Source organism: Mus caroli, chromosome 1 (assembly GCF_900094665.2).
Source record: "Mus caroli chromosome 1, CAROLI_EIJ_v1.1, whole genome shotgun sequence".
Taxonomy (NCBI): Eukaryota; Metazoa; Chordata; class Mammalia; order Rodentia; family Muridae; genus Mus; species Mus caroli.
In genome coordinates, this window is record NC_034570.1 from 145,841,633 (window position 1) to 145,857,819 (window position 16,187).

The window sequence follows — 16,187 nt, forward strand, 5'->3', positions numbered from 1 at the left end:
AAAAAAAAAAAAAAAAAGAATACATAGGTAGTCCTGCCCTGGGCACATTCCTCTTTAGTCACACCTCCCAAAAGGATCCTCTTTCAGCCCACCAACTCTTGCAGAACTCTGCTAGCGGATGCCCCCTCTTCCTGCCCCTCGGATGGCGCACTAGTGTGGTGGTATTTTCATGTCGCACTTTGTCAGACACTTCACCACCCCTTACTGGATCCTCACTAGACCCCCTGTAAAGGAGCCGTGGGTGAATCTCTGAAACATGACCATTTTGGATGTGTGTGCACCTTAATTCCTGCCAGAATTTCGTTACCCACAGTTAATCTTTGAAGTCTTTTCCGATGTTCACAGTGACTAGTTAATGAAGTTACATGTGAACCAACTCAGACCAGTTCTCTTCTGATTTATTTATTTAGGCAACAAGTACTCAGAGACAGTAGTAGCCTGTTTTGTGGACTAGAGAAGCCACAAGGATGTAAGATTTGTGCTCCTAGCTTCAGCTAATCCTCTACTACTGTGGAGAACAGCATTTAAGCATGGGTTGTGGTTTCTTAGGTCCCTGTGCTGCTCTGATTCTTGCTTTCAAGTAGGATGTGAGCCTGTTTGAAATAGGGTCGTTAACTACAACCATTGAGCCTATGGTAGTTATTCTGCTAGTAGGGAAGAAAGCCAATATCAGGCTCTAACCATCTACCTCCAAAGCCTGGACATTTTAGACAGACAGCACATGGTTATTTTCTTTGTTTGTTTTGTTTTTGAGACAGGCTTTCTCTGTGTAGCCCTGGATGTCCTAGAACTCAGTCTGTAGACCAGGTTGGCCTTGAACTCACAGAGATCCACCTGCTTCTTGCTCTTTAGTGCTGAGACTAAAGGCTTGAGCCACCACCACCCAGCAAGGCAGCACATGTTTATAACCACAGCCCATACCCTTCCTCCCAACCCAGGGCTTGCTATGTCTCTGGAAAGTCCCCCAGACTGGTCATTACTTTCATGGGAAAAGGTCTACAGTGTTCAGGATTTCCTGAAACATTTTGAGTCATCCAATCCAACATGCAACATTCCACATGCTGCTGAAGTTGACCAGTTGGACCATGCATTTATGGCAGAAGATAAAATCTGTGCCCAGAAGAGTTGAAGAGTTAATCCCCAAGTAAGGAAAAGCCTGTCTTCCCAAGGCTCTTCTTCATAGGACCAGCTTTGCACTCACACGGGGATTCTGCGAACCCTTGCTTCTTAAATAATCTGCAACAACAGCCCCACTTCCAAAAGCTTTCCCCAGCCTCTCACTGACAGGAGAGGACTTTTTTTGATAGAGGTGCCCTTGGAGGTGTTACATTCTGTCAAGACAAGTGGAACTGCTAAGGCTTGTCAAGATGCTGCTAAAAATATAACTAATGAGAGTTCTCTTGGGGGGGTTACAGGTCAGAACAGTCCAAGCAAGAGACAGATTTCAGTACAGGGTGAATATCACCCGCAGAAGAGGAAGTTAGACACAAAGCCAGTTTTCCTAGGCGTGTTAAGAATGAGGTGTTCTCTCTTCCCATTACCTGTTCTTTCTAGGGTATCTCTTCCATATTCCAAGAACCTCTTTAGCCAGGCAATGCATTCTTCTTCCAGCCAGTTCTTTTGGTATTGCAACTCATGCAGGTTGGCCTCCCATGCTTGCTTGGTGATGTGAGCCACATAATCCATGGCCAACCAGGAGAGGGTGTCTTTATTGAAGATGATGAAATCTTGTCCATCATATGCATACTGGAGAAACCCTGTGGTGCTGCCGTCTTCCAGCAACTCACAGCCAATCATTCTCTGGTAGGTATGAAGCCCTGAAACATATACAGCCTATGGGAGGATGGCTTTAAACAGAGACAGAGAGAAACTTCTCAAGTGGTACAACTGGAGCATGGCTGAAAGCACTTTTGCCTTAGAAGACACTACCACACAGGTCTGTATATTTGAGTTGCAAAAGGTTCCTGTTCGGCAGACCCACCTACTCGCAGACATCGGTGGGGAACCTACTGCATGCCAAAGGATCATGATGAAGCTTGCCTTGGGGAATTAGCCTATCTTTGGGATGATTCATTGATAAATTTCATAGCTATTCTGAGTGCCGTGTAGGAGCAAGAGATACGCAGGAGCCAGAAATATATCTGGGACAATTAAAATCTTAAGTTTCTATGCAGAAATAAGCAAATCATGAAGACTAGCCATCAGCACATGAATCCTAAGGTGAGCAAATCTAGAATGAGGTTAGAGAAGAGTGTTGGATACCAATGGGATAGGAATATGGGCACAAGGGATAAAGGGTTTTTACAGGTCAGTGTGGAAGAGTCATGGGGGAGATGGTGGTCACTGAACTCCAGCAACCTGATTTTCTAAGTTTTCTACAGAGAATATAAGTAACTGGTGAAATTGTCGTAGACAGCCCAGGGCCTGTCTTCTGGGGAGTAGCCAGTGAGGGAGAGTGCTCATCTCTGCTGCAGTCACACCTGAGTGGTTGTAGTGCCTCTGTAGGTGCCTCAGCTCCGCCTTGAATGTCTGCTGCCAGCCCCTTAGCAGCTGAGTGTACCTCTCCCAGTGATCAGGTGCCAGGTTCTCCGCCATCCATGGAGCTTTCGGCTCCTTCTGTCGAGTGACACTGTCATATGTAGTGATAGGGTGTGAGTCCACATACCCAACAGAGATAAATTCAGGGACGCCGGGGCCAGGATCGGAAACAGCCAGACGAAAATATCTCAGGGAGTGGGTCCCTGAGAAGGAGACAAGGAAGGAAGGCGTTGAGAGTCACAGATGACAGAATGTAATAACCGCAGTCCCTGGCATCCCCTCACCAATGTCCTAGCCACTACTTTATCCAACACAACTATAGAATCCTAGTAATTATGATCTGGAAAGACTTCAGCTGTGTGACTGAAGATGAAACTTTATTGGTAACCTCAACTTGTAAGTCACTTACAGTGTGATGTTCTGGTCTTGGGGAAAGAACCAAAACTATTCACTGGGTGGGTGGGGATGGGGATGGGGCAGGCGTGGAGATATGCCTCAAGAAGCCCTCAGAGCCTCTGAGGGAAAGAAAACCCTGACAGTCCAACCACTTGTTTTACTAATAAAGCCTCTGGGTTAATAATTGAGGGCCATCATTCTACCATCTTCCAGCTACATATATTGGGGTATGTACCCTTCTTCCCAGATTAAACAGAGTCAGAACAGCCATTAAGGCTCAGGCCTCCTGCAGAAAATACTTTCAAAAGCACCATGCTTTTTCTTGCTATACCCAACCACTCCTGGTAGCTACTTTCTTACTATTTTTCTACTTTTTCGTCCATTGAAATATCAATATGAGGATTGTGATCATCAGTAAGGGTCAAGGTAAACTGAAATGAACTCCTAGATAGTGCAAGAAGTTCAGGACATAGTATAGGTAAAGGAAGATGGTTTTAGAAGTAGCGTATATGGGCTATCATGTCAATGTGGGCTCTTAGGAAAGGTTCTATAGAGAGGGTGACATCTTGGAGAAGATCTCAGGGCCAAGAGCTGAGCAGGCCAAGGGGAGAGAGGGCGTGCATGCTGGCCAAGGACACCACAGCCTTCTCTTCATTCTCTGTGGGACCCATCTGGTGCCTCTACAGGTATACGTTGTGCCTGGCACTTAGCCAGGCTTCTAAAATGGCACTTCATGATCCAGGGATGTCGGCTGACAGATATGAAGTCGGTAATTCAGACCAGGGAAGATGAAGAAAAGTCCTTGTTACACTCCCCTTCATAGCATGCCAGACCTTGTGACAATTCGTATCTTACCAGAATGTGTTGCCCAGATATTTGAAGATTTACTATAACTACTAAGGTCGAATCATTTGGAAGGACTAAAATTGTTCTACACAGACGGTGATTTCGAAATCATTTGCTCCGCTCCGACGATTATGAAGTCAGGTTGGGTTGGCCCCTTTCCATGACTCACCAACATGACTCACTTGTGGAGCTGACATCTATGAGCTTAGCATTTGGCTTTGTCTAGCTGGGCCAGTCACACTGCTCCTCAAGGATCACTTACTGTTTACTCAAATCTCCTGGGCCTTGCTGGGGAGTCCATTCAACTCGACAAGCATCTCTCACACCAGCGTGCTGGCTCATTCACACACACACCCAGCCCCACTCCCACCCCCGAGCGTTGTCTCTTTAACTTGGTACAATAGCAGTTGGGCCACTTTTGACAAACATCTAAGGAAAATTACTGGAATATAAAACCCTGGACTTGTTTTCATTGAATATCTACCATGGACAAGCTATGATGCAACGTCAGAAGAGGAAAATGAATCAGGTACCACTTCTTCCCTCCAGAAATTTACAGTCTAACTGGGGATTTTTATATAACAGAACAAATACAAGTGTCACAAAAGAGGCACCGAGCCCAGCGGTGGTGGCCCACGCCTTTAATCCCAGCACTTGGGAGGCAGAGGTAGGTGGATTTCTGGGTTCGAGGCCAGCCTGGTCTACAAAGTGAGCTCCAGGACAACCAGGGCTACACAGAGAAATCCTGTCTTGAAAAACCAAAAAAAAAAGGCACCAATGGGGTGTAGGCAAGACAGCAGCCCTGCTCACGTAGAAGTGTTCCTGAGAAATCCTCCAAGGAAATCAAGCGAGATCAGTTACACCTTCAGTGAGTTCTAAAGGGCAGCAGGTACCTCCATCATAACTATTAATGTGTATTTATTTATTGTGCAGGGACCATGTGGCCAGTGCCATACAAACCCTTGAGCAACATTGGCTTCATTCATTCCTCACAATAATTAAACAAAACAAAACATGGTCTCATGTATCCCAGGCTGGCCTCAAACTCTCTATGTAGTCAACCATGACCTTGAACTTCTGATTCTCCTGCCTCACAAATCACCAAATCTGGTTCAGGTGGCACCAGGGATTGAATCCAGGACTTTGTACAAGCTAGACAAGAACTCTTATCTATCGGGCTACATCCCCAGCCTTCACAATAACATCCTTCAAGGTGGGTCCCATCATTCCCATTCCACAGATGGAAGGTGCAGAGAGATTAAGTACATTACTCAAAATTAACTAAATTAAGCACAACCTTAAAAGCCACAGTGAAGGAACCAGAAATCAAAATCTGAACTCTCACATCGGGAGCTTCTCTACCTATGACTACTCAACTCTGCTTGCGAGACTCTTCCAGAGCCTGGATTAAAGTGCTCTCTCCTGCCCCCTTGTGTCAGACATGTTTCAGTCTCTGATCTTCCAGTCCCTAGAGCCCAAGCAGATCTTCCTCCTGTTGGTAGGAAGTTCTGATTGGGTAGCCATGTCAACAAAGAGCAGTTTATTGTTACCCTCTTCAAGTAACTCAGTGTCTTAGTAAGGTAAAAACGATTGTGATTTCTGATAACTACTCTTTGAGATCCCGGGGATTGTGGGAATGAGGAGAGAAGTAAATGGCTGTATTTTAGTTAAAAGAACCTCGGGACACTCCTCAAAGCATGCAGTGATGTCGATGGTTCTGCATGCAGCAGAAGCCATTAGTCCCCTCTCCTAACAACTGTCAAGCGACTGGCTCTTTTTTTTTTTTTTTTTTTTTTTTTGGTTTTTCGAGACAGGGTTTCTCTTTATAGCTCTGGCTGTCCTGGAGCTCACTTTGTAGACCAGGCTGNCTCACTTTGTAGACCAGGCTGGCCTCGAACTCAGAAATCCGCCTGCCTCTGCCTCCCGAGTGCTGGGATTAAAGGCGTGCGCCACCACGCCCGGCTGCGACTGGCTCTTAACGGCAAGTCTAAAAATGACAAATGTGACAGTCTGACTTCTTAGCCACTGTATTAATTACTTTTCTTGTTCCAACTGAGAAATATGTGATAGAAACCTAAGGGAGAAAGAACTTATTTTGGCTCATGGAATAAAGGAGTAGAGTCCATGGAGAAGAGGAAAGAGTGGCTGGGATCAGCCTGGTCTGGGCTTGCTGGAGCTTGTGCTATGGTTCCTCATATCTTTCCAGGTCAGAAAGCAGAGGACTCAGGCTAGAAGTGTGCTGGACGATAATAACCCTTAGCCAACCTTAAGGCCTGTTATCTGGGTTCTGTGCCCCCAAACCACACAACTTCTCAAGAGACACCACCAACTGAGCACCTAGTGTGTAAATATACAAACCTGAGGGGGGGTGCATTTCACATTCAATCCACAGCATTCTGCCCTGACCCTAGAGGCCCATGGCCACCTCATGATACAAGGTGCATTTTACAACTGTGAAAGTCCCTAACATCTTTTTATTTATTTATTTTACTTTGAGAGATTGATTTTATTAAAGTTTTTGCTTGTCTGAAAATCATTTTTAAAAAAAAAGTACACTGTTACTGTCTTCAGAAACACCAGCAGAGGGCATCATATCTCATTACAGATGGTTGTAAGCCACCTTGTGGTTGCTGGGAATTGAACTCAGTACCTCTGGAAGAGCAGTCAGTGCTCTTAACCACTGAGCCATTTTCCCAGCCCCCAGCCCTCCACCCCCTAACATCTTAAGGGTTCCAACACTGATCAAAATCCAAAATCTTGGGGCTGGAGAGATGTGAGATTTTTCTTTAATAGTACTAATACCTGTATGAATTATCACAGCTTTTCCCACACTTGCTTTGACCACAACTATATTCAGGTCCCTTTCCCTGCCAAACTACATACTTTTCAAATATTTCCCCTCAGCTTTCAGCTGTCTATTGCTGTAATATGGCTAAAAGCAGGGACAGTAACCGCCACAGTCTGAACACTTCTGACTAGAGATTTTCTTCACCAAACAAATTAGTATATTGCTCTTTAATTCAGCCTCATTTTGACTTTCAGGACACGGAGGGGGGACATCGATTCTTTGCCGGAATAGCCTCTAGTCCAATTCCTGATAACGTCCCTCTTGGCCTCTGCGAGAACATCCCACAAAGTTCTAGTTACAGCATTTGGAGTCCACAGCTCCAAACTTTTTCTTATTACTCTAACACTTCACTTCTGAAGTCCCACAGACTGCATAGTCAGGTTTAGCACTGCAATGACCATACCCAGGGACCAATTTTCTGTATGAGTTGCTTTTCTCATTGCTATGATGTGATACTTGACAGAAACAGCACAAAGCAGGAACGACTTATTTGCATAATGGCTTAAGGAAATACAGTCCCTCATAGTGGAGAAGGCATGGAAGCTGGGATTAGCTTAGTTGGGGAGGAAGGAGCTTGCAGCTCATTATCCTCACACTACACAGCTAGGAAGTACTGAGCTTGGGATAGAAGTAGGGTCAACTTATACCTCTCAATTCTTGCCTCTGTAGCCTTAAGTCTGCAAGCTAAGTCCCGTGTCTTAAAACTTCACAATATCACAACAGAGCCATCATCTGAAACCAAGGGCTCAATCACATATACCTGTGAGGACTATTTCCTATTGAAACCATTACAGTTACTCTTTCATGGTTACCCCTTTAACATTTACCAATACTTCACGTCATATAAGTATTATTCTTTTCTGAATTTCCAGTAAACATAGTTCTAGATGCTAGGAGCACAATATGGAACAAATAAAGGACCAGTTCTCTGAGATAATTTCTAGAAGGGATATTGTCAACTGACAAATATATAATACAAGGTCAAGTGATAATAAATTGTATTAAGAAACTAGTATGCATGGTGGTATATGCCTTTAATCCCAGTTGGGCAACAGAGACAGGTAGATCTCTGTGAATTCCAGGACAGCCAGGGCTACACAGAGAATTCTTGTCACAAACAAACAAACAAACAAAACCCCCAAAACAAGCAAACAAAAAAAACAAAAGTAGAGAAAGGAGAGAGAGTGAAGTGTTAAACGGACCAGAAATGGCTTCTTTGACCAGGTAACATTGAGTTGTGTCTGGAGTGAAGGAGGGGCCATGGGGGAAGACCCTTCCAGATAACTGAGCCCAAATCCTTGAGGGTGCATGCTTTGCATACTAGAAGAACCTCAAGGAGACCACTGTGGGGCTCCAGAGAGAATGAATGAGGGCCTGAAGTGCTTTTTTTCCCCTCCCTACACCTTGAGTACAGTAATGACCACACATCTCATATACCCCAGGAGAATCTCAATTTCTTGAATCCTATTCTCTGTTGTTGTTTTGTTTTCCTGAGACAGGGTTTCTCTGTGTAGCCCTGGTTGTCCAGGAACTTGCTCTCTAGATCGGGCTGGCCTTGAACTCACAGTGAATCTTATTCTTTTTAAAGAATTCATTGAAAGTGTAATAAAATGTGGTTTGACGCTTATATTCTTAAAAGATTTTTTAAAAATATAAACTTAGATGTCAGAAATCATGTCCCTAGTGTCTACGTCAACTTGAGCTTCATAAAGTAAAAGCATTTAAAGAGCTGTGTGTTTGACCTTTAGTCTAGACCTCTTCCCTTGAAATTTTAGCAATCCTCTAAGGTAAGAGGATTGTGGTCCAGCAAGAATAGATAGCTGTTCTCCCTGGTTAGAAGAAAAATCTGGGCTGGAGAGATGGATCAGTGGTTAAGAGCAACGACTGCTTTTCCAGAGGTCCTCAGTTCAAGTCCCAGCAACCACAGGGTGGCTCACAACCATCTGTAATGAGATCTGACGCCCTCTTCTGGTGTGTCTGAAGATAGCTACAGTGTACTCACGTATATAAAATAAATAAAATATTTTTAAAAATCTATTTATCAGAATTAGATACATTCAATATCAACTATGAAGAAGAGAATTTTAGGGGAATGAAATATTGTCTTGTAGAAATTTCTTTTGCATGAACCTAGGCAACAGCACCATGGAAACAGACTGAAATCTAATTGCCCTATTTTCTCATGCCAACTCTTTGAACTCAAGGTTCTCTCTCGTTCTCTCTCTCTCTCTCTCTCTCTCTCTCTCTCTCTCTCTCTCTCCCTCCTTCCCTCCCTCCCCTCCCTGCCTCTCCCCTTACCCCTCCCTACTTCCTCTCCTCTCCCTCCACCCCACCCCCCACCCCGCTCTTTGGTTTGTTTTATTTTTGAGACAAGGTTTCTCTGTGCAGCTCTAGATGTCCTGGGACCCACTCTGTAGACCAGGGTGGTGTCGAACTCAGAAATCCGCCTGCCTCTGCCTCCCAAGTGCTGGGATTAAAGGCGTGGGCCACCCTGGCTTGGCTCAAGGTGATTTCTAAGCAGATAATCTACAAGTACATCTTCTAACACTAACACAACTGGTTTGTCCATGATCAATCCTTATCTCTGAAGCATCATTCATAAAGTAGATTGATGTAGCGGGCTAACTCATCTATTAAATTATGAATAACATCAAGAAATTAACTTTAACTATATCAAGATGAAACTCGCAAAGTATATAGAGTTATGCACGATCACCTGTGGGCTATGCTGCTGTGGAGAGCAACGTGCTGGACGTAATGTGAGAATTATCTTAACATTTCCTGGAGTTATGTCTCAAACACTCTGGTTTCTCTTCCCCGTGTCCGCCATCCACCTATGGTGTAAAAGTATCTATTTATGAGTAACACTGGAGACAAACATCATGTAGGCCTTAAGTTATTTCCCATAAATCTGAAATCCCTTCCCTGTCATTTTCCTCAAAGTTCATTTAGTGAGAACCATGGGAGGAAACAGCCCTTACCAGATAGGTCCCATGGAGAGACCATAAGGAAGTAACTATAATAAACCATGTTCACCCTAAGATTATAGGGAAATGGGCAGCTAATGAGAATTGCTAAAGCCCAGCGGAAGCTAAAACTCTAAAGAAGAGGGATTTTCAGACAAAAGGAAAAACAACCTACACTGCAGAGAGCTACAGATAGCTACTGCCAGAGACTTCTAGAAAGAAGGAAGGAGGCAAGAAAACCAAACTTCAATCTCTCATTTCTCCTTGTTCTCTTCTCTTTTCCTAGCGTTTCCTACCAAGTGAACCAACACAGAAGCTAGGACTGGGTGATGCAGTCTGTAGCCCTCAGCCTCTAGAACACAAAGCAACACAGCAGGAACACATCTAAGAGTCAGAGGAAAACAACCAGCATAGTGCAGCACCCCATCCTATAACTACCCACAAATTATCTACGTACGGGGTACTTGGAAGTCCAGCAGTATCACAGAAAGGCCTGGGCTAAAGGCAGAAGACCTGTGTTCACTGTGATCACTGTGCCAGAGGGTTCTGCAATCTCCTTAAGCCAGAGAAACACCTAACCTGATCTTTATTGTTCTCTCTTTCTCCCTCCCTCCCTCCCTCCCTCCCTCCTTCCCTTCCTCTCTCTTGCTCTCTTTCTTTCTTTCGGCACTCAAACTGGCCTCAAACTCACCATTCCCCCCTAAGCCTTTAGAGTAGCTAGGACTGTAAGTTTGCATCACCATATCCAATTGTTACATTCCTCCAATCAGCTGACACATAGCAAGCTATCAATCAATACTTGTTGAACTAACACAGACACGATTTGAAAGAGTTCCTTCCTGGCATGAACATTAGTCAGCAGCTTGGGTGGCCTGATCGGAGTTCTGCAATTCTCCTGTGAACCTTTAAAAGCACTAACAGCCAGCAGGAAAGCAGTTGGTTAGGGTAGAGAAGGCTAGCACTTCCTGTCACACGGACTCTCCTGTGTTTGTGGCAACACAGGGCTCTTGATCCCTTAGAGACACAAGCTCCCTAAACTACGATGTTTATTGAATTTTCACTTATTTTTACGTACTCTGGTGTTTTGCCTGCATGTATGTCTATGTGAAGATGTTAGATCCCCTGGAACTGGAATTACAGACAGTTGTGAACTGCCCTGTGGGTTTCAGGAATTGAACTGGTGCACTCTGGAAGAACAGCCATTGCTCTTAACCACTGAGCCATCTCTCCAGCCCCAGAACTTTGTTTTTAATCCATGAATATTTTCTACACCTAGTAAACGAGCTCAGAGTCATGGCTTCATCTTTCTTGCATCTTTTGTTACAGGATGTCCTGAGGAGGAAGAATGATCTATCGGTCTGAACGGTGGACAGATTGGATGGTTCAACTCCCCTGAAACTCTCCCTACACGCAGGTTCATTGTTAGAACAGAAGAGAAACAGAAGGGAGAGTAAGGGTATAGCAGAAAAGTAGGGACACAGCTCTCAGAGGAAAAGTGAGGCAGTCTTTCTGGGCAGGCTGGCATCCATGCACACACATCTGAACAGCAGGCCAGTTGGTCCATCACCCTTCAAGTCTTGGGTACAAAGGACCTGTGGGTTTGTCTCTGGCTTTTTTATAGTTTGCACCACAAGTTTAGAAAGCAAAGCCGTCGTTATGCTTCAGCACTGCATTTGGAAGCAAAGAGCACTCGGGATACTTACGAGTATGGCTTCGCCTCGCCAACAATACAGTGAGCAGAGGTAACAGGAGCATCATCAACCCGTGCTGAAGTCCTTTGCTTTTCCGATTTTTTTTTTTTAAACCTCAGACAGTGACAGACCCCTGATGAGAGAACTTGTACTCTACCGACTTACTTACACTTGGTAACTGAGCACTGTGGGGTGGGGCAGGGGGAAGCATTCTCCAGTAAGAACTGGTAAATATATCTGGTGTCATTAGTTGCTAGGTAGAATAGAGACTTACAAAAATGAAAGCAATAAACATTAACCCCTTGTGGGTTTCGGACTCGGCTTGCTCCTGTCTTCTCTTCATCCAGTTCCCAACTGTAGCTCAATTACGTGAAAGGTATAGGGAAGCAAAAATTAATGACATGGGTAATTTATTGCCTTTGGTTCTTTCTTGGAGTTTAGATTTTTAACCAAGGGACAAAGGAAATCGCACCCTGGGTTCTAAGATTTGGAACTCCCTGCTTAGTATGATTTTCCCATCCATCCATCTCAGATAGCATGTACCATTTAGAATGTCCTGTAATTTTTTTATTTATGCCTGTCTTTCCTGTATATATATATATATATATATTTTTTACCTAGAACAATAGACCCCAAACATCCCTGTTGAATCAGGAAAAGAAAAGGCCTATGGGAGACTCTGAGGGGTCGCCACTCATCTTTCAAGGAAAGCAGTCTCCAAGCTATGGTTACATTGTTGTTAGAAGCACATGACAAGTTAGGAAACAGAGCTGAGGCTGTTCAGGGAGCTGGGGAACAGGTCTAGACAGGAAAGAGGAAGTGCAGGATAGAGAGAAGAATGGGGAGAAGGCAGGCTTTGGCTTGGGGTCAGGCACCGCGCTTGATTTGACATGGTCAAATCTCTTTGACATGGGGCAGAATCACAGACTGCACCATGGCTGGGCAGTTTCCCCTTTAAAAGAAATCTGTGTATTCCACAGGACTGTTGAGTCAGTGTGGTTGTTTATTACGCAGGAAGAGGGAATAGGAGAATCAAACCCCTGGTTTCCTTCAGAGGTGAGTTGAGAGATGGCCCACTCTAAAAGCTCAGAACCTGTGAGTATAACACACTTTATATGGCAAGAGGGACTTTGCAGGTTCCATTGATTTAAAGACGCAGAGATGGAGAGATGATCCTGGACCTGGAAAAACCAATCTAATCACAAGGGTCCCTATTACAGGAAGGCAGAGGGTCAGAATCTGGGAAGGGTCTGGGGCAGCAGATGCATTGCTGAAGAGGGCATGAGCTAAGGAGTGCAGGAGGCCCCTGGACCTGGAATGAGAAGGTTACAGACCCTACCCCAGAACCTCTAGAAAGAATGCATGTGTCAAAAGCTGGTTTTTTGTTTGTTTTTTTTTTTTGTTGTTGTTGTTGTTGATGGTGGTTTTTTCTTTTGTCTTGTTTTGTTTTTTTCCCCATAAGACCTGTCTTCAGAACTAAATGATTGGAGAGAAAATATATATTGTTTGCAGCCACCTAATTTTTGCTTTCTATGAGAGTGGAAAATGTAGGCATGTCTTCCTTTCCCCACAAAAAGCTAAAAGAAATTATTTGATGGCCTCTTTTCAGATGCTTGCATCTCTTTTTTCCTTTCCTTCCTCTTTTGTTTTTTCCCTTGGCTATTCATCTAGCAAATATAGGTATCTATGTGCCCCTCCCAGAGACCCCTGTTGCTGCTCCATGATGCTTGCACGCCGTGCCATGTATTTGCTCCTTTGAGTTTTTTTTTCCTGTTAATAGCTTGTTCCCCAAATTTCATACTGTACTCTTAAAAAGGAAGCATGAAAAGTGTAAGTAGCTTAAAATCGCTTTATCTAATTGCAAGCTAGTGAAAGGTAGGAAGGCAGAGGACACCATTCCTGATATATTTTAGTATATGCTTCTTTGGTGATTTTGTTGTGGATATGCATGTAGGTGTATGTTCTCTCTCTCTCTCTGTTTTTTTTTTTGTTTTGTTTTGTTTTTTGTTTTTTGTTTTTCGAGACAGGGTTTCTCTGTAGCCCTGGCTGTCCTGGAACTCACTTTGTAGACCAGGCTGGCCTCGAACTCAGAAGTCTGCCTGCCTCTGCCTCCCGAGTGCTGGGATTAAAGGCATGCGACACCAAGCCTGGCATGGTCTTTATTTTTAAAACTAATTGCTATCATATGCATATATATATATATATATATATATATATACACACACACCTAACTATAACTCTATATAATGTTACCTGTATGTATGTTTTCAGGGCTGACTGTTTGGCAGTGGACAACCAATTTGTGTGCTCTTTCCTGGGGAAGGCTATCTTTCCCATTCTAGGTTGCCTATAGTTCTCTGTGTAAGGTTGAAACTTCATGGCCTTTTCGCCAACAAGTTTGAAAGTATTATCTTGTTCAGTTCACATCTGGGCAGTGGTGTGAATGATAATAGTTTCATAGGGTTATATATTAGCATGCTTAGTCCCCAGTTTGTGAACTGTTTCAGAAGGACTAGAGGGATTAGAAGGTGTGGCCTTGTTGGAGGAAGTGTGTCGCTGGGGGTGGGTTTTGAGGTTTCAAAAGCTCCTCCAGACTCTGTGGCTCTCTCTGCCTGCTGCCTGTGGATCAGGATGTAAAGTTCTCAGTGATGCTTGTCTGTTTCCCACTGTGATAATAATGGACTAGCCTTCTCAAACTGTAAGCAAGCCCTCAATTACATGCTTCCTTTTTTAAGGGTTATGCTATCTCTTCACAGCAATAGAACAATAACAAAGGCAGAAGATGGTACCAGAAGTGGGGTATTGAGATGACAGGCCAGACTATGGTGTTATTTGGAGGAATACAGAAGACGTTGTGACTTTGGGTTAGAAAAGTGGTTGAGTGCTTTAAGTATGGCTTAATGGGACAACCTAGCAGGAGTATGGAAGACTGTGGTGCTGAGAGCAGTGTGGAAGATGAAGTCCAGCTTACAAGGATTCAGAGGGAAAGAGTATTACTAGCTGGCCTGGAGACCATTCTTCTTATATTTTGGTGAAGATTGTGGCTGCTTTTTACTCTTGCCCTAAAAATCTGTCTGAGGCAAAATTAAGGAGTTTTGTATTAATGACTTTAGCAGAGGAGATTTCAAGACAGCCTGGGGTAGACTGTGTCCCTTGGTTATTAGGGATCATTCTTAGGCAGACCTACAGTGAAAAAGAGAAATCAAAACAAAAAGAAATATAAAATTGTACAGTTTGAGAAAAAGAGGAGAATCTGGAAGAGTGAGAACCTGTCTGAAAAAAGACACAAAACAAAAAAAGTCCAGGTATAGTGGCTAATGCCTTTAAATTAAGCTCTCAGGAGGTAGTGGCAGTCAGATTTCTGTGAGATTAAGGCCAGCCTGCTCTACATAGTTGGTTCCAGGACAGCCAGGACTACATAGTGAGACCCTGTCTTTAAAAACAAACAAACAAACAAACAAACAAACAAACAAACAAACAACAAAAAGCATACAATAGCAACAAAGATCTCCTGGAAGTGTTGGAGCCAAGACCTGTGCTCAAGGAGATAAGTAGTTTAAAGAAAAGCCTGATGCTAAGTGGAACTAAGGGAGCGGTAACCTCAGGGCAAGACCCCACCTAGCTAGACTTGCAACTTGTGAAAAGAAATTAAAGGAAAGCTTAAGCAGCGGAGGAAACCACAAACAACCGAAAGCTTATGCAAACAAAAGTCCGGGGAGGAGCCCAGGTTCCAGCCTCAGCAAGCTGAACTTGGCAGCGGCAGGAAAGATACAGGAAAGGGGTTGTAGAATCTTCCTCCATGGTTAAGGAAAGCAGCGGAGGCCAGGTTTTTGGCAAGACAGCCTGCATGGAGGCCTGGAGAGACCATTGCATGAAGCTATAAACGTGAGGCTTGAATTGAGTTGGAGACACCAAGATGGAGGTGCCAGACCTATGGGTGGGTAGGGGGTAGGGGGGGATACTTGACAAAGATATTTGCAGACATGGTGTGGAACCAGCCAGAGACAGAGAGTCAGAGAGACAGAGAAAGAAAGAGCAGCAGAGCAGTGGTGGCGCACGCCTTTAATCCCAGCACTTGGGAGGCAGAGGCAGGCAGATTTCTGAGTTCGAGGCCAGCCTGGTCTACAAAGTGAGTTCCAAGACAGCCAGGGCTATACAGAGAAACCTTGTCTCGAAAAAAAAAAAAAAAAGATTGAGAGAGCGGATGGGAGAGAGATTGCAATAAATAAACCTGCTGACTGAAGGTTGACATCAGACATGGAAATGCAGAATCTGGAGTTTGCCCTGCTGGATTTTGGTTCTGCTCTGGTCTAGCAATAGTTACATTCTTTCCTCTCCTTTGGAATGGAAAGGTATACTCTGTGCCATTGTATATTGGAAGTATGTGGCCCACTTTTTATTTTGATTTTACAGGGAGGGATGCAATGAAGAGATCACCTTGAGTCTCAGAAGAGACTCTGGGTTTTTAGATAGTGTTGAGGTTGTAAAAGATTTTGGCAACTTTTAAAGTTGGACTAAACACATTTGGTGTTCTGTGACTATAAGCCTATGGGGTTCAGGGAGGAGCATGTGGTGGTTTGAGTTGATAATGGCTCCATAGGCTCATACAGTTGCTTACTTAGTTCCTAGATGGTGAACGGTTGGAGAAAGATTAGAAGGATTAGAAGGTGTGGCCTTGTTGGAGGAAGCATGTCACTGGGGGTGGACTCAAAGCCCACACCAGGCCTAGTGTCTCTGCCTGCTGCTTGAAGCTCTGGGGTGTAAAACTCTCAGTGACTCCTCCAGCACTACGCCGGTCTGGCCTGCTTCCTGCCATGATGACAATGGACTTCTGAAACTGTTAGCAAGCTCCCAATTCGATGCTTCCTTTTGTAAGAGTTGCCTTGGTTACAGTGTCTCTTC

At 44.2% G+C, this 16,187-nt stretch overlaps 1 protein-coding gene across 4 annotated transcripts in view; it reads right to left on the bottom strand.

Annotated features, from left to right (window-relative positions):
- The window catches only part of LOC110298299 (major histocompatibility complex class I-related gene protein), a 19,322-nt gene extending 7,847 nt beyond the window's left edge, over positions 1 to 11,475 (bottom strand). The window contains exons 1-3 of one of the 4 annotated variants that reach the window (XM_029481590.1): positions 11,298 to 11,475; positions 2,666 to 2,741; positions 1,542 to 1,817 (exon numbers count right to left, since the gene is read on the bottom strand). In XM_029481590.1, the coding sequence (XP_029337450.1) occupies positions 1,542 to 1,797 (256 nt within the window). In that variant the 5' untranslated portion in view covers positions 1,798 to 1,817; positions 2,666 to 2,741; positions 11,298 to 11,475. Of the gene's footprint in view, positions 1 to 1,541; positions 1,818 to 2,480; positions 2,742 to 11,297 lie in introns of those variants that run through there. The other 3 variants (XM_021167465.2, XM_029481521.1, XM_029481629.1) reach the window with 3 other exon arrangements.
- Between the last annotated feature and the right edge of the window lie 4,712 nt (positions 11,476 to 16,187).